Source organism: Haliotis cracherodii, unplaced genomic scaffold (assembly GCF_022045235.1).
Source record: "Haliotis cracherodii isolate W230 unplaced genomic scaffold, xgHalCrac1.p SCAF_20, whole genome shotgun sequence".
Classification (NCBI taxonomy): domain Eukaryota; kingdom Metazoa; phylum Mollusca; class Gastropoda; order Lepetellida; family Haliotidae; genus Haliotis; species Haliotis cracherodii.
This window is the reverse complement of record NW_027266276.1, coordinates 3,962,746-3,988,108: the sequence shown is the minus strand read 5'-3', so window position 1 is coordinate 3,988,108 and position 25,363 is coordinate 3,962,746. Positions and strand designations below refer to the sequence as shown.

The 25,363-nt window shown below is 36.6% G+C and overlaps 1 protein-coding gene across 1 annotated transcript in view; it reads right to left on the bottom strand.

Moving 5' to 3' along the window:
• Positions 1-25,363, bottom strand: part of LOC139470450 (ankyrin repeat domain-containing protein 50-like) — a 53,925-nt gene that overhangs the window by 10,164 nt on the left and 18,398 nt on the right. Inside the window, exon 4 of the mRNA XM_071252856.1 lies at positions 10,361-10,445. Within this exon, the coding sequence (XP_071108957.1) occupies positions 10,361-10,445 (85 nt within the window). The remainder of the gene's footprint in view (positions 1-10,360; positions 10,446-25,363) is intronic.

Below are 25,363 nucleotides of genomic sequence, written 5' to 3'. Positions count from 1 at the left end.
GTAGCTGTCCGTGTTACATTGAACATGGTGTTTACGCTGTGTTCACTGTATCTTCCACCTGACTCAACTATCCGTCAATCAGATCTTCAGACTTTGTACGATCAGCTCACAAGCCCTGTATCATCATGGGCGATTTAAGCGGTGATCACCTATGGGGGAGTACTGATACAAATAATAAGGGAAAAGTCCTTGAAGATTTTATCTCAAACATTGATTTGTCCTTCTTCAATGATGGTAATAATACCTATCTTCATCCCGCCACTGGCACAAACTCTGCCCTGGATCTTTCACTGACAGATTAAAATATTATAAATGAATTTAAATGGTCGGTCCATTATGACCTTTGTGGAAGTGACCATTTTCCAACAATACTTACAACTATTCATCAAACTGACGAACAACCTTCAACAAGGTAGAACTTCACAAAGGCCAATTAGTCTTTATTCCAAACACTGTTCTGAAAAATTAAAACCTTACGGTTTTAAAAATCTTCCTGATTCTATACAACTTTTTTTCAGATATATTACACTGTAAACACGAAAACGTCGTTTTTCCCGTATATGGTCATTGGACGGAAAAACGACTAAAAATTAATTAAAACTGATTAATTGCTGAGCGTCCAGAAAGTGTCCGGAAAAGTGTCGAGTTTTTCAAGCGTAAAATGGACGGAAAACGATGCTTTTAGCTCCGCATTGTACAACTGTTAACGGCCAATCAGATGGCTCTGGTCCCCCGACGTACGTGTTGCCCAAGTCATCCTTTCGGAAGCTTTAGATTTCGTATTTCTGGCATGCCTTACTCTAGTATCTGTCGCGCGCAGTGCAGCCAGATTTGCTGATTAGTCAGTGTTAGGATATGTAACATGTTAATGGAATTCAGACACGTGCCAAGATGTAACATCTTAATGTAATTCAGACACGCTCCAAGACGTAAAACCAAACTATGTTACCAAGTTTATCCAGATAACTTATCCCTCCGCTATGCACAGTTACCTTTATAGGACGTTTTGTCACGTTACTGATTTCTTGAAATGACGTAAACACTGACTACTTCCACATTCTTGGGGAAAACCCTTGAAATTCCCGAGAACGAATTCATAAATAAACGTTGTTTCTTATCATTTGGACCCTTTAATTTTGAACTTAGCGTCTTAGCATACTCTGTGATAAGTCAGAGAGTTTGATTGCATGCCCGTTCAAAGATACCCTCCCTACAACCAATCCCAGAGAAAAAAACAAAACATCCAAACTATCGTAGTGACAATCTACAGCAATCTATGAATTTACCTTAGTATCTATTTGACACATTTTTACAATCACCTTTCAATGATCGGCCAACTGATCAGTGATAAAATAGCCACAATGAAATAGCTTGATATAGCCACAGGTTAATTGACACCTTCGGAAATATCTCCTGTCACGTTTATCGGCCATTTTGACGTCTTGATCTTGATGTAAATGTATTACGACGCTTTGCCATTGTGATTGACTAACTGAGGTAGTTCTTAACAGACCTCATCTAATGAGGATATTTTTTTAATACCTTCCTTGTAAACAAACAGATGTTCCTCGCCTTGGGGGGAATTATTTTATTCCGGGAAGCCCTATTAAAGCTGGTAGTAAGTCAAGGCACCATGCGTGTATATGTGTTTAACAAATACGGTTTTCGGTGTTAATGAAATACACTGACGCAAGTATATTCTAATCAAATCAATTGGATAATTGAACATGCTTTCCTTTACATATTACATGACATCACTACACACAATTTGGATAGTTACTGTACCTTACTACGGTGATCGCACAAAACACCACCTTGAACAGTATTTCAGTTTTATTATTTGCCCCTGAAGAGATCACCCGTTTAATAAACATACAGCTGTATTACACATTGTGTAATTCCAAAATGCGTGCTTATGTACTCTCGGAACACGTTTCACGAACAAATATTGAAAGCACTTAACATCCCTTGGCTTATTCAACGACATTACGTGTGGAGATGATAGATCACTGAGAGGAGCTTATGCACATGTCACATGACATTGTTTAGCCGTTGGATCTTGCAACAAAATTCCACAAATTACGTCGCCGGGTATTGTGACGTTATTGTAAATTTTGAGGTGCAAGGCCCCTTTCCACAAGGCGATCGTATTGTAGCGCAACGACAGTCGTAAGTCTTAGTTAAAGTATGTGAGTTGCGATAACCTTAGCTACGATAATTTTGTGGAACTGACGCCTGAAATCTAAAGGTGGACTGTTGTATGATATCAAATTCATACGTTTCAACTTTAAACGTGTTTGAAGTATTATTCTGTTAAACTCAATTGGATAATGCCATGGATCGTGTAGGTGTCAGCCTATAAGCACTGAACAGTATCATTCTAAAAACGTTATAAATGGCAAGTAATGAATAAAATACTAATCTTGCTCCCGTGTCAAACCAATTTTATGAAACTCGTGAATAGTTGTGATATATCAGAACTATTCACTCGTTTCATAAAAATTGGTTTTACACGGGGGCGAGTTTAGTATTCTATATATATCACGGCGTGTCAGACTGATGTGGGATAGAAATCCGAAGCGGTTCAGGCCATCCAACGGGTGTTCGCGAAAGGTGAGTGTATTCTGCCACACAGGTGGCACCCGTCACAAACACATGCAAGGACAAGTCAGTTGTTCACCTGAACAAAGCACGAAAATACACAATGATGCCGGTCCTCACTATAACCGAGCATGTAAATTATATTGTCCGTCAAAAAACCTGGACGAGTATAAATTATATGTTCCTACGGGTAATGCTTGGCATACATGCAATAGCTCATTTTTACATTTTATCTTTTAATTGGCGGGTTAGACTTCATATTTCATAACTCAGTTTTATGTGCACGGATTACTACGGAATCATGGAAGGGACATTGTCGCGTTGTCGTACTGTCGCATTGTCGTATTGACGACCTTACAAAAACAACGCAACATTTTGGCCATTTGTCGCGTTGTCGCATTGTCGCTCTTTGAAATATATTTTTCTTTATTTTACCAAAGGGCGACGATGCCGTAACGCGACATTTTCAAGGTCAAAATATGTCTCGTCGCATTTTCGCCTCATCACAAATGTGTATAAAAGGCGTAAAGTTCAGTTAATGTTACAATTAGGAAGCGGTAGCCAAGTTATATCTGTCGTAGAAGTTCAACCTGTTACATGTACGTCTTGAATTGAAAACACAAGTCCGTCCGCGAGTCCATAAGGTTTTATTGTGAGCTCTGCTCTGTAAGTGCTCAGTGTTTAACGCCCAGATCCAAACACGTAGTATCTCATCAACAATCCAAATACCTCTAGTGCAGTCGTCGTCCGGAAGATTAAATTATTTTAATCTGTTCGTGTGAGTAGGTAACCAGAGATCGAGGCAACTCACTAACGTAACCATTTGTGATAAATCAAATATTCCAAGTTGAGGGGTTTGAACATGTGCATTGAATGCCAGACAAGAAAGCAACCCAATGATTAAACTATGAATCCAATTATTGTGTAAATAAAACTAAAGATACATAAAATAAAAGTTTAATTTCTCATTGTTGGAAGGTGTTCAATAATAGTTTTGGTTTGATTGTCTGTTGTTAAACGCCGCACTCAGCAATATACCAAGTAGATGGATAATATACCAATACACGAAAATTAAATAGGTAAGACTGCATATGGTTCAATGAGCTCTTTTACAAGTCGATATTTGAAGACATGTACACAATAGCAACAAAACGGTACCAGCATCACAGATACCAAAAATAATGTTTTGATTTTGAGATAAAATAATTACTTAAAAGTTAAAACATGTATCTAAAAAGTAAATTAGAAGGATTAAAAATATATACTTCAGACATTTTTCGTATCTTTTTTTTTGTTTGGAGAGAGAAGTAGTGACAGTAGTGTCTGGTATCTGATGGGTGAAAACAGGCGTCGAGTCGCTGTCTCAGATGGCTCAAATTTCGTAGCTTTAAAGATCATGACGCGATACAGACCGTGAAGTAGTTTGTCCTACAGTCCCTGAACCATATTGTTTTCCCTTCCACCCCGGCCTTACTGTAATGCTTTAGCCACCAATGTATCAAGCCTAGATGTTCAACAGTGTAATAACCAAGTCTCTTGTGCTCTTAATTCTTTATTCTGGTTTCTTTCATTCTTTCTATTTTCTTTTTGCTCTTTTACACATATAGATTGACAGAAACAGATGAGAAGCTGTCTCAGTGCTTAACAAAAACAAACATTTAAATGTCTATACATTTTAAACAATAATTAACTTAAAGAGATCTAGGCTCACATTTGAACTTCATGGGCAATATGGCTAGGTGAGCTTCTACAGATGAACTAACACACACATGGTAAAACAATTATCATTTCTACACACCAGAGAATTACTTAAAGTTTAGCATTATATATGTAATGTTACATTGCATTTACATTCATTGTTTGAGGCTTGGTGTGAAATTGTGAAACTGGCTCACCATTGTTTTAGACCATAAATTTGACTTGGTGACTTGGTGACTTGGACATGTGCCTTCGCATACCACATGGCTTAAAAATTGACTCCAGAGCATTTACCTCCCCTTGTTATATATTTGGAAGGGTAGCTTAAGACCAGTTAATACAAATTTTAGAACTTAAAACGAAATGGGAATATTACAAAGAAACGAAAAGTGAATATACCCTTTTAGAAGCTAAATGAAAACTGGTGAAATTTTGTCCACTACAAACAGGTTCAGGATGAAATTTCCATCCCACTGGGGCTCCTTTTAAATTTAAATATACTTTCTCGTTTTAAACAAAATAAGTTATTTTCAGAGACTAAGCCTTAGTCTAACCGTGAAGTACAACTATCCAGAGATCCCATGCATGTCTATATTTCTTCAGACAGACTCTCCATGTTCCTATCGATACACAAATGAATTAAATATTACAGCACTGGTGAATAGGTAAAATGCGCATGTCAGCGTCGATGCTACAGTTTGCTTTTGCGCAAAATACATATACACTGATGAATTAATGTAGTAATACTACGCAAATATATGTCAAGTTTTACCTCGTGATCTTTATTCGTTCTTTCAGCTCTTTTTCTACAGGACATTATGGGGCGTTACATCACACCAGAAAGCCAGGTCCTAATTCAAATCATAATTTCATGGTACGTCTTGTATGTTGGAACCCAATATCGCAATATGGCTGAATATTTCTAAACGTGTTATTAACCCGATTACTCACATAATTATTCCATTTCCTTCATGCACGTTCTACAATCATCTGGGATCACTATCTGTACGGAGGTATATCTATATTCATCCAAATGTCCATACTTTTGTGTCGACATATATATGTATTAAGCAAGTCCTACACTCTTCCTTCCTCTGTGTGTATTTTTATATGTAAATATCGTTTAATGTCAACACTGATGCAGTGAACGTACCATAGACCTGATGCTAGAATAACAGCTAATGTCTTAGATGAACAATTTACAGAAAAAACTGTGTGTATTTTTATATGTAAATATCGTTTAATGTCAACACTGATGCAGTGAACGTACCATAGACCTGATGCTAGAATAACAGCTAATGTCTTAGATGAACAATTTTACAGAAAAAACAGTGTGTAATAAAATATAGGAGGCTTTTTTTATTTTGCCAGATATCGGGCTGTATTGGACATATTTGTTTCGAGGTCTGTATGACAGACAAACCAGATGCATTTAGTATAAAGATAAGTAAGTTTAACTGTTTTATATATTCAGATATGCTTGTGGTTAACCAAACCTTGAAAAATATTGAAAGATGAGTGGTAACTATTTATGTCATTATTTCAAATTAGAATGATAGCACAGCAGGAAAGCATAGCACTTTAATATACGTACATGTATCTTGTCAACCGAATAGTTTCTTTTGAAGTAAAAGCAATATGTATATCGAGAGTATAGGTTTGGTGCTTGACTTATCACACATTACTTTCAGAAAGTGTGCATATTCTGTTTATCGCCAATAAATGACATGGGACGATTCATACGGGTAAATACGATTTACTTCAGAGCTAGTATAGATTACTTTAGGTTAGGGGAAAATGTACTAGTATATCATAAACAGAGCTTGGGATTACGGCAAGCGTCCTGCTCAGGGGGTTGTTTGGGCGGGTTTAAAGGTTTCGGGTCCTGGCTTGGCCTTTGTGTTGGACGTGTAGACGGCATTTCCAGGTAAAACGTATCAATGACCAAAATGATGTCTGATGCAATTCTCTATTTTGACTTGTACTGTGTGTTCCCGTGCCGTCCGGTTAAATCTTTCAAAGATAGCTTGACTATGATGGGCCTCTTTTTCAGCACGCATGATTTCGACATCGTGCTTTGTTAATAGTTTAGTCACTGATCCCATAAACACGCGACCAGGATCTACTTGAAATAACTTAGTCCATTTTAGTGGTCCTCGTTTATATATGCGACTCAGTGCATAAGCTACTTCTGTTGAATCTTTCGAGGTTAATGGCTCAGCCTCTTTGTATCGACTAGCCACATCCACTACGGTTAAAGCGTATTTATACGTTTTGCGTCTTACCGTATCATGGGGAAGAAACAAGAGGTCAGCCTGATGAACTTCATTCGTTGTAAAAATATCAAACTTCTTCCTCAGGATATAACGTGGTGCTGGTAAGTATATTTGCCACATGGCTTGTTTCTTTAGCCAATCCTTGGCCACATCTTTAGATACCTTAGCCGCAGTGGCTATTTTTTGTATTGCTCCTATACCTTTCCAATATCCCCGTGGACTAAAGTAAATTTTATCCATTATTAATTAATATTGATTTTTCTTTTAATTAGTCTCATGACGATCGTTGAATTGCATCATCATTTTTCCATAAACAATTCCATCTGTAGTAGTGGTATAGGTATATGAATCTGGCTCCAGTGGGGGTTGCGACAGAATCACCATTACCTATACTACTTTCCTAAAAGTTGTTGTTTTAGAGTTCTCCTTGTGTCTTCGCAACTTCGGCTGACCTGTCCCTCTTTGGGACTCATGCGTATAAATAGGGTACACATATCTCCACTGCGAGTTTTATTGATATGATTTCTATTTTCGTATATAGATATGATTTCATTTTGTCTTTGGCTGCTCTGTTTATATTTGTTCGAGTAGCTTCCATCTCTCAAAAATTGAGTTAGTTTGGCCTTGATATTGCATCTCTTGGCTACAGGACAGATCTCTACGACGGATAACGGATCACGGATCTAACTGAAATAGTGTTTTAACCCAGCCCGGGCTGGGGCATGGTTTTGACATTCCAGTACCATGTGAGCAATGGATTCAGATTGATTGAAGGATGGGCATACCTTGTCATAGTGCTTATTGTAAATTCCTCATAGTACGGTACTCATGGTACATGTGAGATTATACTCTTATTCTACCTAACAAGGTATTTGATGAAAATAATGCAAAACAAACTCAGCAGTTACACAGTTTGTATAAATCTTCACTGAGTTTCCTATATTCTTTATCATTGGAAAAAAAATACTCCTCGTCTTCCTTAATAAAACACCCGCAACCCGAAACAGATCAATCACAATCATAATCTGGTTGACTGTATCACTTAACGAGTGGGAGTGTACTTTGCCCACAGTACAGTGCCGCTCATCAATTAGTAAGAAAGACCAGGGAGTAACACTGGACACACTTGACTGGTCTGCCTGATGATTGACAAATGGGATGTCTGACAATTGGGAGAGAACCGTCTTTGCCCTGTTGATATTATAACATATAGAAACATGCTTATTAAGTGAGATCTTTAAGAGTAAATATTGTATATAGGTTTTTCTAATATTGTGAACGAGTTTTTAACTTGAATACACGATGACTTTTTGAAAGCAGTCAAATGTTTACAAATTTCATATTTGGGATAACACTTTCTGAGTAATGAACAGATTTTCGTACTTTTGTGGGGTTTATGATCTTTTCTGAGAAGGTGTTGTCCCAAATTTACATTTGTTAGATTTTTGATTTGTTCATGAATACGCGTACATGATAGTAGCAATCGAAATTCATTTGAACTGTATCTCTTTATATGCGGATTGGCTAATACTTCAGTAAAATATATTCTTCTTTTAAATAGGTCAATTTACTCCTCAATACACAATGTCACTCGCCGAAAACGAAACGGTATCTAATTATAGAGTCAGGCTAATTTACAGGTGGGTCTACTATATCTGCTCTCGTTTAATTACAATCTGCCACACCACGCTTGAATAAACAGTTATGCAGGTTGGTAAGAATTATTAGAAAGAATCAGACAGTGATCACAAAGCCGAGATTTCTTCTAACACGGAATTTACTTTTCCAGGGTTCTGAAAATTGCAGAATGATACCATGTAATTGAATGTATCCATCATTCACTGTCATTACTACATGTAATTAAACATGCTGAAGTAGTCTTTTATAATAAAATTGCAACACAGCAATATCATGATACCTTACACTGTAATACAATGACTGCTCCCTTGCTACTTGCAACGTTGAAAATGTCATGTTTATTCAACAATATGAAAATAAAAGAATTAACACTGACCATGTGCACAGTATGGTGCTTCTAAAACAATTAATAGTCTCAATAACACTAGTTTTATGGCATAAAACGTGCTATATATGAAGCTTTTCCTGCGATAGCACACCAATACAACGAAAACAGGACAGACTATCGCACGTTGCTAAATAATTCAACTTTCCAATAAATGTAAGAAATTGACTGACAGCAGCTTATGAAATGCCCATATATCTTAACATTTTCTCATATTTTCTCATGTTTTCTGTACCCGAAGAGTGGATCTCGGTCATGTAACAAATCTCAACAGTTGAATTTCAGCACTTCTCAAACTCCCTGACCATCGCGGGTCACTCACTCACAGTAAAAACAAATACTCAAAGGAGCATCTATATTGTATCAGAATGGTGCAAGACAGTCAGTGTAAAGCCTCTACGGCTATGCACCTAGAGTCACAGAAATTAAACAAGTTGAAATCAAATAATATTCCAGACAATTAGTATACATGGTGCAAAACATTTTATATGACAAAAAAACATTTTGCAAATATTAGGATTACATTACTGAGAATGCTAACACATCCTAATTACGATCATAATGTTATTACTTATTCTCCAAGGTCTATAAATGCCATCTACTTGGCATAATTATGTTTTCAAGTCTCAATCTACATCAATGATATGTGCATAATGAGATTAACAGTATTTGTATAACTATACAAGGAATTATCACATTGCAGTCTTGTATCATAACATTATGCAACGTAATGAATGAAATACATCTCTCTCTATAGATGGATCTATTAGCTCGATCATATAGCAGATAATATATCAGGTGCAACCTAGCTCTTAGTTAACATCATATATTATTCCAAACACAGGTGTGGGCAAAAACCTTTATACATGTATATATATATATATATTTGTAGATACATGTATTACATATTTTCGTTGATTGTGGATATATTAAGTACAAAGATACAAAAAGTTTATGAAAGATGATTTGGTGCCTTGATATACAACAAGAACGAATGTTGATTTTTTTTCTCCGCGATCCTAATGTGAATCATCGTATAATGGTTCATTCTATTACATGTATGGTTGAAGGCGATATCAAAGACGCCTCCCAACAGACACAAACAGTGTCGTCCGTTTCGCGTGAACTACCACCCCCCTTCCACACGTCTGTAAGAGTTATTTAGCTGGTACACAATTAACTTTGATGCGGTGTCAGTGTGGAAGGTTTGAATTACGTCCGTCACTGGCCACAGAAATTCCCAAAGTATAGTAACATTCAACACGGCCCCTGCCGTTATCATACAAACCGCCAGCCAACAGACTGACATATATCGTACACAGACCTCTTATTTAATAAACACAGTAAGTAAGATAACCAGAAGATCAACTGGGTCCTATATATTAACTGACGCCCCTGTTTCAGAAAATATGCACTTGATATGCGATTTAAAGACTAACAATATACATTTTAAGATCGTTTAGACAATAAAATCAAATACAATATGTCTTGGTATCATCTAGTAGTACGTTAATAGTGAATAAACTCGAAAACATGATTTTACTGGGGAATACACCTTTCAATACTTGCATCATTTTCCCACTTAGACCATAACTTGACAATGGTACCAATCAGTTCACTCTGTCTGCAGTATCTAAAGTCTTTCTAAATACCCTTTAGTGCTTTAAAAATTTTTAGATCGTCCACTCTGCTCTGAGGTAACTAAATTATTAGACACAACATTAAGTTAAACTCTATACACTTCTCTGCGTGGGACACGTACCTTTCTCACAGACATTTCCACATCCATCTTCCACACATCGGGAAGTCAGATTGCAGACCTTGGATCCACAGGGTTTAGTCGGGACCTTCAGACAGCAATAAAAGAAATCTTGTGAGACAAAGGGTACATCTATGATTTCTATCAGTATAGGGTTTGTTATGTGTCCATATACAACTGTTTGTGTGAGGTCTGAAGTATTATTGGCCTCTAGTTATAAAACAAAAGACTGTCCCATGACCAGTATTCGACCTGTGACAATTAAATCATTTGAATACAATTAATTATTACTCATTATTGCTCAAATGGACAAATTATCATAAACAGACCACATGTTTACAAACAAAGTGCGTGCCACTGTAATTATATAATGGTTTCATCTTGCCTTACCATGGGTCAGTATCAATCACATTGTAAATATCAATCCCGTTGCAGGTGAGGTGAGGGGAAATTGGGTTTAACGTCGCGTCCAAGATTATTGCACTTATATAGCGATGTGCGTGCACGTGTGTGTGTGTGTGGCTGCTTGTACTAGTCCGGACTGATGCCGATTTATAGTGCTAGCCCACTTAATACCATGCCGCAGTTTAACATTAATACCCCCCTCAGACATAGTATACTGACGCGGCCGGGGATCGAGTCCCGGACCTTCCGTTCTCTGGGCCCACGCTCTACCACTAGACCACGGAGGCGGTCCAATCCCGTTGAAATATCAGTGACGTCACCAATATCAATCAAGTAGCCAATATCAATCACGTTGCCAATATCAATCACGCTGTCAATATCAATCCCATTGTAATGTTAATGACGTTACCAATATCAATCACGATGCCAATATCAATCAGTTGTCATAATAATCAAATGACAATATCTCTGCTACTGAAGCTGGTTGACAGTACTTATACGTTTTACTTTCAGACTGCCTAAGACTGGTTCGATCCCCGAAAGCATGATATGGAAAGACGTTAAAAGATGTTGACAATGCCCAACGTTCGGCATCAACCACTTTGAAGTTGAAAAAAGCTCTGAATATATCACGCTCACAAATACACCCCACAGTTCTGAATTCTCTGTTCTGTGATAGCATACGCGGCAATTGTAGGCAAAGCTAAATCCTGAAAACGCCTTCTGAAAATTAGGTGCATTGTCAACTTCAACATTTTTCACATACGACTAAATCAGCATTCACGATGTTATTTCCTGTATGTAGAGGATTTTTGTTACAAAATTAACATATCAGAGCTCAGGAGTAAAATTATATCGCTAATAATCATTCTGAAACTTCGCAAATAACGCCGATGTAAACTTTTCTCCATAAAAGATAGTGTCTTCGTATGTATTTATACCACTTACATTTCAATTTGAGTTATGACACATATAACTGTTGAAATTAAAAGGTCTACAAGAAGATGTGTTTCTTATAACAGAAGGTCCATAAGGGTATTTAGTATTTCGTTAGGACAAAATAGTTCTCTTGATATTCAATACTGGACATTTCCCCACCCCACTTTTTGTTTGTTTATGGTAAAAGTTAATAAGAGGAGGATTGGTAGGGGACTAGAGGTATCTTTTCAAAGGATGTTATTCTGGCATTACCCACTATTTACTGGAGGATATTGGAAATGAATATAGACTGTCATGTTGTCTGACTACAGATAGGATTTGTATCCTTAACATCATCACTGGGGGTTTCACATTAGAGGGGATTTTTACAATTGCCCAAATGATCCTGCTGAGTATTGGTGCATAGTGATGTCAAATGGAACGTTTTATTATTAGAGAAAATTGGTAGTGAATACTTAATAAAATCTATACAGGATATCTTCAGGATTTATTTTAGCTCTTTCTTTCTCTGTGTGTAATTCTGATGAAAAGAAGTCACTCAAACAGTTCATGCATTCAATGGTAAACAAAGATCAGACTTGGTTAGAATCCGTGTTTATCCGCGACAACTTCCCACTGGTGACATTGTAGTGAACTTGGGAAGTAGTGATGATTTTTTTATATTCATATTATTATAATCTGTCAAACTGTACATCAATATGTGTCAAATTGTAAACTTCAAAGGGAGTGTTCCCTACACCCATCAATATCATAATGAATGAACCTTAGTATATTGTATGGATTATATAAAGCTCTCACTAAGTACATGCTTTATTTACATGCATGAAAGATGGGATTATGGGAGAAAGGACATATTTTCCTGAAAGTTTCCAATAACTAGTGGAGGGATTTGGCAAATGCCTGAACCTGTAGATAGCATCAAATCCGTGATGGATGTGATAGCTCTCACAGGGTAACATTCAACAGGCTCATTACCTTGTGATCATGTTAACGTTTTTGCTTAACAGTTGAGAAAAAGAGAAGTTATTTGAAGTGAACTACATTGGAAAATGAGAGAAGTGAGTGAGTGAGTGAGTGTGGTTTTACGCCGCTTTTAGCAATATTCCAGCAATATCACGGCGGGGGACATCAGAAGGAAAATGAGAGAATAAATTAAAAGTCAATGTTTTTATCATAAAAACTCTGTTCAGTAAACAACAGTTGTTATTTTGGGTACTTTCAAGAGGAATTCCAAACCTTCTCTTGCTCTCTTATGATATATAATGTCAAAGTGAAAGCAAAAAATCATTATCGTGCAACAAAGCATTTTCAATGGACTTGCTATTTTGATATACATGTGTTCAGATTGATCATCTCTTATGTCAGTGACTGATTTCAAACCTCATGTCTTGGTGTTACACAGCCAGTGTCCCAACTCTCGTGTATCTACATTAATGTTTCGACCTCGCGATCTAACGTTATAACATTTCAGGTCATAGACATCCTCTTATACACAGCAGATGCGTTCTGGACATATTACCTTTCGGCTCCATAGTCTGTACTGTCTTAAAATTGACTTTATTAGTCTTCGGATGTTAGGTCCAGTACACACAATTCTTATGTATATGTGCCCAGTGTATCCACAATTAACTAGCTAGAATGTTTCATATCTACAAAAATGTATATGCGTCAATGTGGTTTATCAACACATGTATAATGCTTATTCACGCTTGGAGTGCCAGACTAAAATTGAACATTATGATAGCGTCAGCAGGGATAATAGAGGTCATAAGACGTGGCATATGAAGATCATATATAAATATGTTTTAGTTACACAGGTAGCAGGCTAGATTATTTACAGCAATACAAGTCAAATATTGTGTTCAATTTCAGAAAACGTTGATTTTTAACACACTTATTTTTGTACTATTAAACCAACTGTGGACTTTGAAGACATTTTCGCTTATTGTAATAACATCAAGGTAAAAATTATATCTTTCTCTGAAATCCACGGGCATAGTTGCTTACATAAGAACGTAATCAGGGCGGCATGTTTTGACTTGTCATGTGCCTTAAAGTGAGTTTATACATGTCAAAAGCGATTGACCCTACAATATAGGGTAATTTACTCCAACGTTCTAACTGTCAATCGTCTTAACAGGACCATAACGTTTGTTATATATCAACGACCTGTCTCTATGTCTTAAGTTGTTAATCGATAAATGCGGTCCAAATTTATCAACTTATTCATATATTGTTGCAAACTTGACTGATTTGTTTACACAATAAAAATTCTAATTGATCATGCACTACTGAGGCAGTCAAGTACCTGTATAAGAAATATGAAAGCAGCCATGTTACATGTAGTCCCAAAAGCTGGCAATTATTTCGCCGCAATATAACTGAAAAAATGTTGATATGACGTGACATATAAACTTACGCATAGACAATACATTTTCCCAGAGAGTGTACAATTGTATCACAGTTTTATTTACAATATGAAAAACTATAATAATATGAATATTAAAATTCATCATCACTTTTCAAGTTTACTAACATGTCACCAGTTGGAAGATGTCAAGTAAACTCAACTGAGGATTATACAAGTATCCATTACAACCTTTGAAAGCTAACATGTGAATAAACTCAGTTCTAGTGACCAATTAACAAGTAATCAGTGAGATAGTATAGAGATACTGGGAACGCTAAACAATTTCATTGTAAATAGACAAATGCACCTGTGAATAGTCAAGGTTTTAAATACCGAGTGAAACAAATACGAGGTGCCAGCCTACACTTGAAATGCTGTATGCTGCATGTCAAGACTCCATCAACACCTCTAGTGATCTTTTCGCGATTCCGAGGCTTGCGCATAACCATTGTCATGACCTGGTTGAGTGACTTCCTTCCATCAACGAGAAAGGATTACCCACAGAGAAAGACAGGATTAAAATCCTAAATATATCCTATCCAAATGGTATAAGTACTCACAACCAATTTCCTCTTATAGTAAACTGTCACCTTTGGCATCCTCAACAATACTCACCATGGTCATTGGGCAAATATAAAAATCACAAACCCAAACGAGATTCTGTCTACATGCTTACATCCGGTGATTGTGAAGATCTAAAATTCCGTCAACAGTGAGACAAAATGGCTGTTCATATTCATACCTCTTAGAATTAGTGATAAATGGTAAGTCCCACACGAAACTTTCTCTTAATAATTCTACAAAACACCAAACAGAAAGTGGGGTGTGGGAAAATGGGACATATTCCTACGTGAAATAATAAGACATAAGCAGTGATGACTGTTCTATCACAATTGTACTATCTAAAGCATACATTTGGCGAACGAAAAACGTTATATTTGCAGTCACCCTGAATGACTCACGTGGGCAAAACTTAAAACGAATATGTTCGCAATCCACAAACAATCACTTCATTAATGGCGAGCATTTACCAACCCGCGACAATCGTGTCGACTCGGGGATTCCCCTAGCAATAAACTCGCTTCTAAACTCACTACTGTTCTACTGTTGGGTAGCCACAATGGCTACACTGGACCCTCGTGGACTGGTTCATGCCATAAAAGTCCAGCAACCGAACACTAATTGAGACGGGCCGACCATGTGTTCATGGTCTGGCGAACACAGGTCAATGGCCGCTCATTAACTCAAGATTCACATCTCACTGTTTTGATTTATCTCATTATTCATTTGATATATTTTCCAACTTCAACTGAAACCCGGTCCCGTGTTACACGCATGCATATGGCACACGCGTGTGCAACGAGTGACTCACGCGTGCTCAACGCGTTCTCAACACGTGTTAGGGGAATGAATTTTTAGGCAGTATTGTATGCGTTGCATGGACTTCAACTGTTTCGTTTTAGGAATAACCTAGATCAGACGTGGCTGGTTCCAGTTTCGCAGATTGCCCAATACATAGCCAACCTATCATTAGTGAGTAAGTCTCCATCAACAGCTTATCAACATATCTCAGCTATCAGTAGGTATCATAAATTAGCCTCATTATCAGACCCTTCGGAGAATTATGTCATCAAGAAGTTATTACAAGGAATAAGAAGAGATGTTCAGAAGCCAGATACAAGAGCTCCTATAACCTTACCATTGTTAAAACAGTTAACGGAAGCCTTGCGATCTGTTTCAAAGTCGGTGTACGAGACTTTTCTGTTTCAGAGTATGTTCTCCTTGGCATTCCATGCATTCTTGCGTGTAGGTGAACTAGTGAGTAACAGGGACTGCTGCTATCTGATGTGATATTAAATTCATCAAGTATTGTTTTGACAATTTGCATGTCCAAAACCGATTTGAGAGCAGCTCAATTGCAAGTTGGGGCCCATGCTGTTTCAATTTGCCCAGTGGCATTGCTGAGATTGTATTTGAATATCAGACTCCATTCATCATCCCAAGAGCGTTTTTTCATAAATATAGATGGTCTTCCAGTTACAAGATACCAGTTTTCTTCAATGTTATCAAAAGCGTTGGGGTGTGTTGGTCTCGGATGCGTTCAAACGATATACCAGAATAGCTTTAATATAAGGAACGGTTATGTTTCATGTGTATGCTTAACCTGTCAACTAAGTTTTTCAGACATTTGGTTCGTCGGATCGTCCTTTGTGTTTTGGGCTCAGATGAATTCACAGCGGTTCGGATTTGGGAAGAATTTGCGACTAGCTATAGACCAGCTGGGTGCTGAGGTGAAGTGGCTTGGCAAGCGAGGAATGAAGATGTACGACTTGAGACCATGCATCAAGATTGGACTCAAGACACATCCTCCTCCAAAGGTACTTGTATTACATCTTGGATCAAATGACCAAGTGAAGGATAGTGGTGTAGACTTAAGTAAGAAAATAGAAGGGTTGGTTTCTGGTATCACAGAGTCTATGCCTGAAACACTTCTGGTGTGGTCGGAAATCCTACTTAGAAGAGTGTGGCATGGCACACAGAGCGGGGCTGCTATTGAACGGAAGAGAAAGAGGGTAAACCGTTTCGTTACGAATCTAATATGCTAAAAAGGGGGACGTCGAATTAAGCATGATATAATAGCAAGCGACTCCAACTTATATCGCAATGATGAAATTCACCTTTCCGATTTTGGGATAACTATTTTCCTACAGGAAGTACTGGAGAGTATCTGTTGAAACAGTTCTTCTTGACTTGTATTTGTGGCGGCGATCCCACGGGATCGGTGGCGGGACCCTGTGGGACGTAAACATGATTCAGGTAATTGTTAGGTTAGCAGTCATAAGTATGGTGCTTTCACACCTGTCTATGCGATACCCGAGCAGGCCTAATGGACTATTGTTATGATCTGAATTGGAGAATGGATTAGTTGATGTGATGTCCCTCACAGATAACATTATCCAATAAGGTAGGTTGGTGGTAGCAAGCGGCTGGGTGGGTGTGGCTTTACCGGCGGCTGGCCGGAGGTGTTGTTACTGGCGGCTGGCCAGAAGTGGTAGATACCGGCGGCTGGCCGGGTTGTGCATATTTACCAGATTGGAGTCGGCGGTTTGTGGACTCTAGCTCGGGGGTGGGCGGTGGGGATGTACTCATCTGTTGCGACCCCTGTGAGACAAGCCCCTCCTGTTTATGCTCTGAGCTGCTCACGTCTGATATATCGGGGCTCAGTTATTATTTTATTATTAGTCACAAATGTTTAATAAACTGCGCCCATACTCTATTCCACACAACTATTGCTTTTGTTGTTTTTACTGTTGATAGTGAAGCTTCACAAAGGTCCACATGTTGCTCAAGGTTCGATATTTGTTAAGTTTTGCATATTACCTTATCAGGATGATAATATATTTTTAAAAAAGATAGTGTTGAAAGTGATTACCTGTATCATAACGCATGATACTTATTTCAAGATACATTTTTTTGTAAAAACAAAGGCAGTATCTCTATGTCACTTTGTCACTTTGGCATTATCCTGGTCAATTCTGATATAGAAAAATAAATCATATAATTCTTAATACATTTCATATATAACTGTGATGAATATTGAAATGTATTTAACCCAAAAGGTCATTCTTTACCTTGATTTCAAGAGATATTTAATAATTGAGCAAGAGCTGTTTATCAAGGATGTTGATTATTCAGATATTGTTCAAGTTTTGACTATGATTATGTTGTGAATGAGCTTTACATTTACTTCACAGTGATTTTGCTGGCTTCAGCAGATTTTCAATTGGAGTTTTTATCATTTGATATCACTTTACCAAATTTTAGAACAACTTTAGGACATTATAGATGACAATCAGTCAGTATCCTAGAAAAGGAACTGGTCTGAATTCCAGTTTGTGTGTATTTTCATTATTTAAGGTAAGGTCATGTTCACACCAATATTTGTGAAGCATACTTGGGATGTATGTTTAAATATCTAATGAACTCCAGGTGTCCAGCAACCTGATATTTGCATTTAGATGTATGTTGTTTCATGCATTAGAAATACTTGTCACTTCACATGCTATTTTTAAGATGAAATATTAATTATTTAGTGTTATGTCCTATTGGAAGGTGGTTTCTGGAGCAATAAAGGAAATATTTATCCTCACTAAGTAACAGTCATGATATCAACAGGTAATTAGGTTGATTAAAGCTTTGACCTTATGACATATCTAAGTCTTTGGATGGCATTTAGAAGTGATACACATAAGGAAGATAATTTAAGGATTGTGGTGTTCCTCATAATTAAGAATTTGACATCCCCATAAGTTCTCTTCCTTATGAGATATTTGTTGTACTTAATTTACATTTTAGCTGTTAACAGTAATAATTCATGGATTCTTTTGAATAAAAGATCATATATGAATTTTAATTTGTGTTGTAAATTTTTTCAATGCAAGTTAATTGATTAGACGTACTGCAGACCCTGTCTTCAAATACTTTTACCATCGCAGGTTTCCCTTTTCTGGAACATGGATCCGACCTATTTGATATAACCATGGCAGTTACAGGTGCTCATTTTATCTTGGATCCTCTCAATGTTTTCAACTGTTCTCACATCCATGTACCTAAATACTGGCAGTTTATTAAGTCCAATATTCTGGAAGTGTGACCAGGGATTTTTATCTAAATTTAGAATTCCAAACTTAAGTGCCCTTGGCAAACATATTGGGGAAAAACTAATAACATAATTTTCTTACATTCTGCATTATTTCAGGATGGAAAAGATAGATATGTTAAGCCTTTGAAGATTACTGAAATCTGCTACAGATTTGGGGCTGAATATCAGCCTCTGAGCAGGTCTAGATTTATACCTGGTGACATGCCCAACCCCATGTTCCAGATGCTCACATAAAATATATGTTATTATTCATTTTTTATGTAATAATAAAAATGTAGCAGTGGGGGGAAATAATGTACTGCTTTGATTTTATCAACTCTTCTTTTATGTTTATTCATTAAAAAGATCCACTAACTCTAAGCCACTCAGGTTGTATTGCTTTTACTTAGAGCACCAGACAAAAAAAGTGGGCAATGTAACTGTTGCCAATCTATTCAATCTAATCTATAGATATCCACATGTTTTGTAATTTGTGCTTGTGTTTCCGGTTTCCAGTACTTTCCATACACTTGAATTACGATGGAAAGTAAAAACAAAATTTAGTTACTCCGCCCTTGGATGAATAATATATTATTGACATGCTGTTAATTGACAATATAGTATGCTCTGCCTGACATGAGTGCTTCGAAGTGGTGCACGTTGATAACTTTCAGCCATGGTGACTTCCTCATTGACCGATACACCATTACATTGGACTTATGACTCATTCTCACTCCAGATATGAAAGTTGACAACTAAAATAGAACCCAAAACAGATCATGTATGACTCTCTTCAGATATTTTTGACACACGACTGGTAACAAAGCATTCTGAGCCATATTCATCGCCCACGCATTCAAGTTTCGTCGGCTGTGACACCATAGCGAATAGCCAGCTAATGCACTTGTTCACATATATATATATGGACCATCAAAATCGCCTAAGTCATATCAAGTAGATCCTAGACACGGGTGTATGGGATCAGTAACTAAACAATAAATAAGCTTAATGTTACAATCAGGCATGGTGAAAAAGTGGACCATGGTATCCAAGCTATTGTTGAAACATTTAACTTAACATTAGCAGAAAGCTTGTTTGGATATCAGTATGGCATTGAAATGATATCAGATTGGTTAAGATCAACGGAATAGATGACACAATTATCAGCTATTGTATCAGTTCTAAATCATGAAGTAACAAGATTAATTGGAAAGAAACCATATTTATTCCAGCACGGTGGACTCGAAGGAGGCCAATGCTGTGCAACTGATCGGGTTTGGTCTCTTACGATATATAGCATTAGACGATTGGTTATGAAAAAAGGTGAGCCTTTTTCTTAATTATCGTGAAGATGGGACAGGCAGCGGATTTGTAAGAGAAGAGCTGCTCAGAGTTCCAAGCGATACAGTAACCAAAAGCATAGGTAGTTACACCATACTTATCAATCCATCTCTGTGTATCTAATGGGGATAATGGTGTTGTTCATTCTTAATCCATATCTCATGTTTGATGTTCTACCGTCGAATAATGCCACTTTATACATATACTGTTTGTGTTTTATGCGCTTTTTTACCACATACTTCTAAACACCTTTGGCTTTTCCTATCTCTGCATTATCAGACTTCTTTATGGAATACATCTTAGGTCTTAATTCAAAATACTCGGTAGTAGGAGTCCCAGCACATTCATCCTTCATCTTAGCTAATACATTGTTTTTACTGCGCTATGCAATGGATTATCTTTTGGGTGAACACTTGTATCGTCCATGGTTATTTCGTCTGCCATATCTTAACACACATTCCCGGCTTGTATTTCCATGAACAAAGAATCCGTATCGGTATATAACATATCCTATCTGTCATCGTACTGCTTCTTAAGTTCAATGTAAGAAAAGTCATACATGAAGCGTTTTGACAAGTCAACTCATACCAACGAATACTGGTCTATTGAATTTTATATTACTCTTCCTCATATGTAATGCTGCTTGGCCATTATCAAATATCTTACTTCTGTTAATAGGTGGACTGGATATACGTTTCCTAAGTCTTTCTTCTTCATTAGATCTGACCAATTTAATATGAACACGCTTCCTTAGATTCTCCATAGCTTTACCAAATACTGAGTTATTCATGTGCTTAAATAGATTCTTTTCGAAATCACCTGTAGCTGTCTCACTAAAATCTGTGTTCAGCCTTAAATACGGTTCAATCCAAGGAATTTGATCAAACTTAAGGCTTCTGTATATGTTCTTAAGGTTCATGCCTAATGACAAATAGAACTAGATATTTCTAGAGTGAACTATATATTTTGTCTTTTCCATCAGGTTTTGTACGAGTTTTTCCATGTTAGCTAACTTAGTCTTTACCATCAAATTATGCTGATATTCGGACAGTCAATCTTTATTAACCATTAACCTATCAGGAGCTAGCAGATAACTGTTTTGGTCTTTGTGCAACTCTGTTGGATATTCTAAGTTGGCTGTCAGTTACTAGTATCTGTGTAGAAACACCCTCACTCGCAGCCATAACGTATACCTTGAGGTTAGGAATTCAGCCAACGATACATCCACAAGAGCCAGATCTATTGCAATGGTGTCAACTTCTGGCCTACATCTTATAAAAGGGAGTATTTTTAACTTCATCCGACTGTTGGTTGGCTCGCATGCCGTGACTTTATAGTTGATTAGGTACACCCTCAATAGTCACTTCTACTTTTGTAATCTGGGGGTTATAGAATGCCTCGGTATCTCTGGAACATGGTTTAGAAGGGTCCTGGAATAACATACCCTTCAATGATCCCACCGCTGGTCACTAACAACAACACTGTACCTGAAGCATTTTCTGATTTTGATAAAGCTGAAGCTCTCAACGATTATTTTATGTCAGTTTCCAAAGTTGATTATGAAGGCGCCTCACTACCACCATTTGTTAAACCATGTGAACATGAAGTGGATTATACAGTTATTATTCCATGAACAAAATATTATCTTTTAATGGTATCTCTAGTAAAAAATTAACTAAGATATTACAATACATCTATCAAAGTCTACGAGTGCGTAGTAAACTACTTAGTAAATCCGATATGTCCAGAAATAATAAGTTGTTTTTAAACTTTCGCATCTAGATCAGGAGTATCTACATTTCATTTTTGTCTGTTTGTTTCTACTAGAAATGCATATACATTTAAATTGTCAAATTGTCCTGACATGATGAGTATATTTCTGATAGATCCTCCTGATAGATCCTTTTGTATTGAATGTCGCGCTATGGCTGAAAGCCTTTGCGACGTAAAACTTCATATTTCCATTCCATTCCTTTTGTATTCCTTTTTTATTTTTTACTACTACTGCTGCCACTGTGGTTATTACCAATGTTATTACAATACCTTTATTATATGTCAAGCATCATATTAGTTATCAAATAATTATAAAATGCGCTGTACAGCTGTAAATAATATTGTTTATCTGTATGTGTATATGGGCCAATGGCCTTTCATACAATAAAGATTGATTGATTGAAAGTCAAGAAATAACAGATCTCATAAAGTCCCTACCGGTAAATAAAGCAAGCGGTCTCGACAACCTGAATCACAGATGACTTAAATATATATCACTATCCATAGCCAATCCTTTACGCTTGTTATTTAATTTGTCTCTTGAACACAGCACATTCCCATCACAGTGGAAACTTGCTAATGTAATGCCTTTGTACAAAAAGGTGAGATAAATCCAACCCTTCCAACTACAGGCCTAGTTTACTGTTATCTTGTCTTGGGAAATTATTTGAAAGACTCGTTTTTAAAAGAATGTATATTTACTTTCTGGAGAATAAACTACTTTCAAAATATCAATCGGGATTCATGCCAAACAATTGTTCTACATATCAATTAATTGAAGTTTACCATCACGTTTGTAATTCACTTGATGATCATAAATATTTTTGTATGTTTGGTATTCTGTGATATTTCTAAGGCATTCGACAGGGTATGGCACAAAGGTATATTGCATAAACTTCAACAATATGGTATAACTGGTAAATTATTAGCTTGGTGTCGTAGTTATCTGTCAGCCCGTTGCCAAATGCCAAAGAGTATTTATTAATGGTAGTTTATCAAGTAAAAAATTCACTAAAGCAGGTATCCCACAGGGCTCTGTGCTGGGGCCATTCCTATTTCTAGTTTACATAAATGATATTACTGATCAGCTTAAAAATATTACTAGGTTATTCGCCGACGATACATGGTATAGGAACTTCATCTACTGAAAGGTCGTAATTAAAGACAGACTAAATCAAGACCTTCTCTCTCTCCACCAGTGGGCAAGCACATTGCTTGTAAACTTTAATCCGACCTAGACAACATACATGCTTTTTAGTCACAAACAGGTACAGGATTATCAAACTATTTGCTATGCTAACCATGCCGTTGAACATTTTGAAACCCACAAACATCTGGGTGTCACGTTATCTTAAGATACGAAATGGACTGCACATGTTTCAGTTATTGCTAGGTCAACAGCGAAATTGGTTTCAGCTATGCGTAAACTTAAATATAAATTAAATAGATATAATCTGTTAAAAATCCCTCTGACATTTATAAGACCTATTCTGGAATACTAATCGGAAGTATGGGACAACTGTTCTGCTTATAACGAAAAAAAACTTGAATTAATACAACTTGACGCTGCCAGAATTGTGACAGGCTTTGCCAAATTTGCCTCGAGAGAAAGTTTATATTTCGAAACTGGCTGGCTACCACTAAAAGAGAGACGAAAAATTATAAAAAAATAATAATAAATGAATGTCCCTCATATCTAAATGATTTGTTACCCCACAATAGATCAGCTGCTTCAAATTATAACCTGCGTAACAAACAGAACATGACTGTACCTTTTGCCAGACCAAGCACATTTCAGAAATCATTTATAATAGACTCTTTAAAACCATGGAATTCACAAAATGAAAATATTAAAGATAATATCTCTGTAGCTGAACTAAAAACTAAAATTTTTCCAATTATTATTAAATCTCAAAATTATTTCAGTTATGGAAAGCGTCAAATTAATATTATCCACACAAGACATAGACATAGATGTAGCATTCAAATGATGATTTACTTAGGGTTAATTTGTCAGACACTATTTCCTGCCTTTGCGGTTTCCCATGCGAAAATGCTTTTCACTATTTTCTTGAATGTAAAAAATATCCTTTAATAAGACAATCTTTGTTTATCAACATTAGGAATATAGGGACTCAGCCAAATTTAGAAACAATTCTTTGTGATAACAAAAATCTATCTGAAGAACAAAATAACTTAATTTTTAAATATGTCCATAAATTTATTGTAGAAACAAACAGATTTTAAATTGTATCCTAATATCAAGAATTATATTTCACGGGCTACTTTCAAATTATCTAGATTTTACAAGTGACTGGCACATATAATACATGGTTGTTTCAACACTCTGATTTTGATGTAAAACAATGGCATTCCCTGTAACTCTCACAGCTTAGTTACATTCTAGATTTCCCGCCCTTCACATAAATTTAAAATGTCTATTACATGTAGTTTATTAACTACTGTGTAATTTTATAAATATATCATATACCATTGTATACCACAAACGTAAATTCATCATATGTATATATGTAGATGTATTATATTTTCTTATTACTTGTAATTCCCATGCACTGTACATTTATTCTGCACCACAGAATTCACATACCAAAATGTAATGAAAGTGTGTCACTTGTGCCTAATCCATTTAGTTTTCCGCAATAAAATATGTTTAAATTGGTGTTCCACGGTGTATCAATTTTGTCCTTGCTATGACGAAGCACAGGATCATACAAAAGGGCCAAACTTCCAGTATACTTGTAACGAATTTGTCTCGGCAATTTGGGATCTGTTACCATATCATACTCCAGTGAGATATATATATAGCTAGCTTTCTGTGCCGTCAGTTGTTTTGATTACTCTATTGTGGTCATTAAAAGTGAGTTCATATTCTGACCTATCGCATATGGATGCTTGACAGAAGGGCATGTGACCATCAAGTAATTCAAAGTCACGTTGAATATGGAATCGGTTGCCTAGCATTATCTTCTAAGATGATATTATCACTACTAGCAGAACCTACACGCAGTCTCGTTGAATTTCGTTTAGTGCTTCGATCAGTACCTCGATACAGTAAGTTTTCCCATTCTTTTGCTATTCTACAGAGATTCATGACAGCAGTAAACATCACTGCCGTCAATACTCAAGACCTCATTGCCACATTGCCACTAATTGTAATCGTACTTTTCTTTACAATTGTACGACCCATGTTCTGAACAAGCTCCCTATTAACATCAGTAGAAGACAAACTTATTGTAAAAGATAGAAACTAACACACCATGAGCACTGAGATAAGGAAAGCACAACAGAAATGCCTGATTCTGATTAATGGTAGTCGGGTTATTAGTTATAGTTACAGACTGACGAATTACTTTGACCCCTAATGTATCCCAATGTTATGTTCCGGATTTAACTTGCGCCCGTATTGAGAAGATATTGTTATATTGAAATTATGTTTTCTCGTGTTTTTAAGATTGCACAACTTTGAAGACGAAAG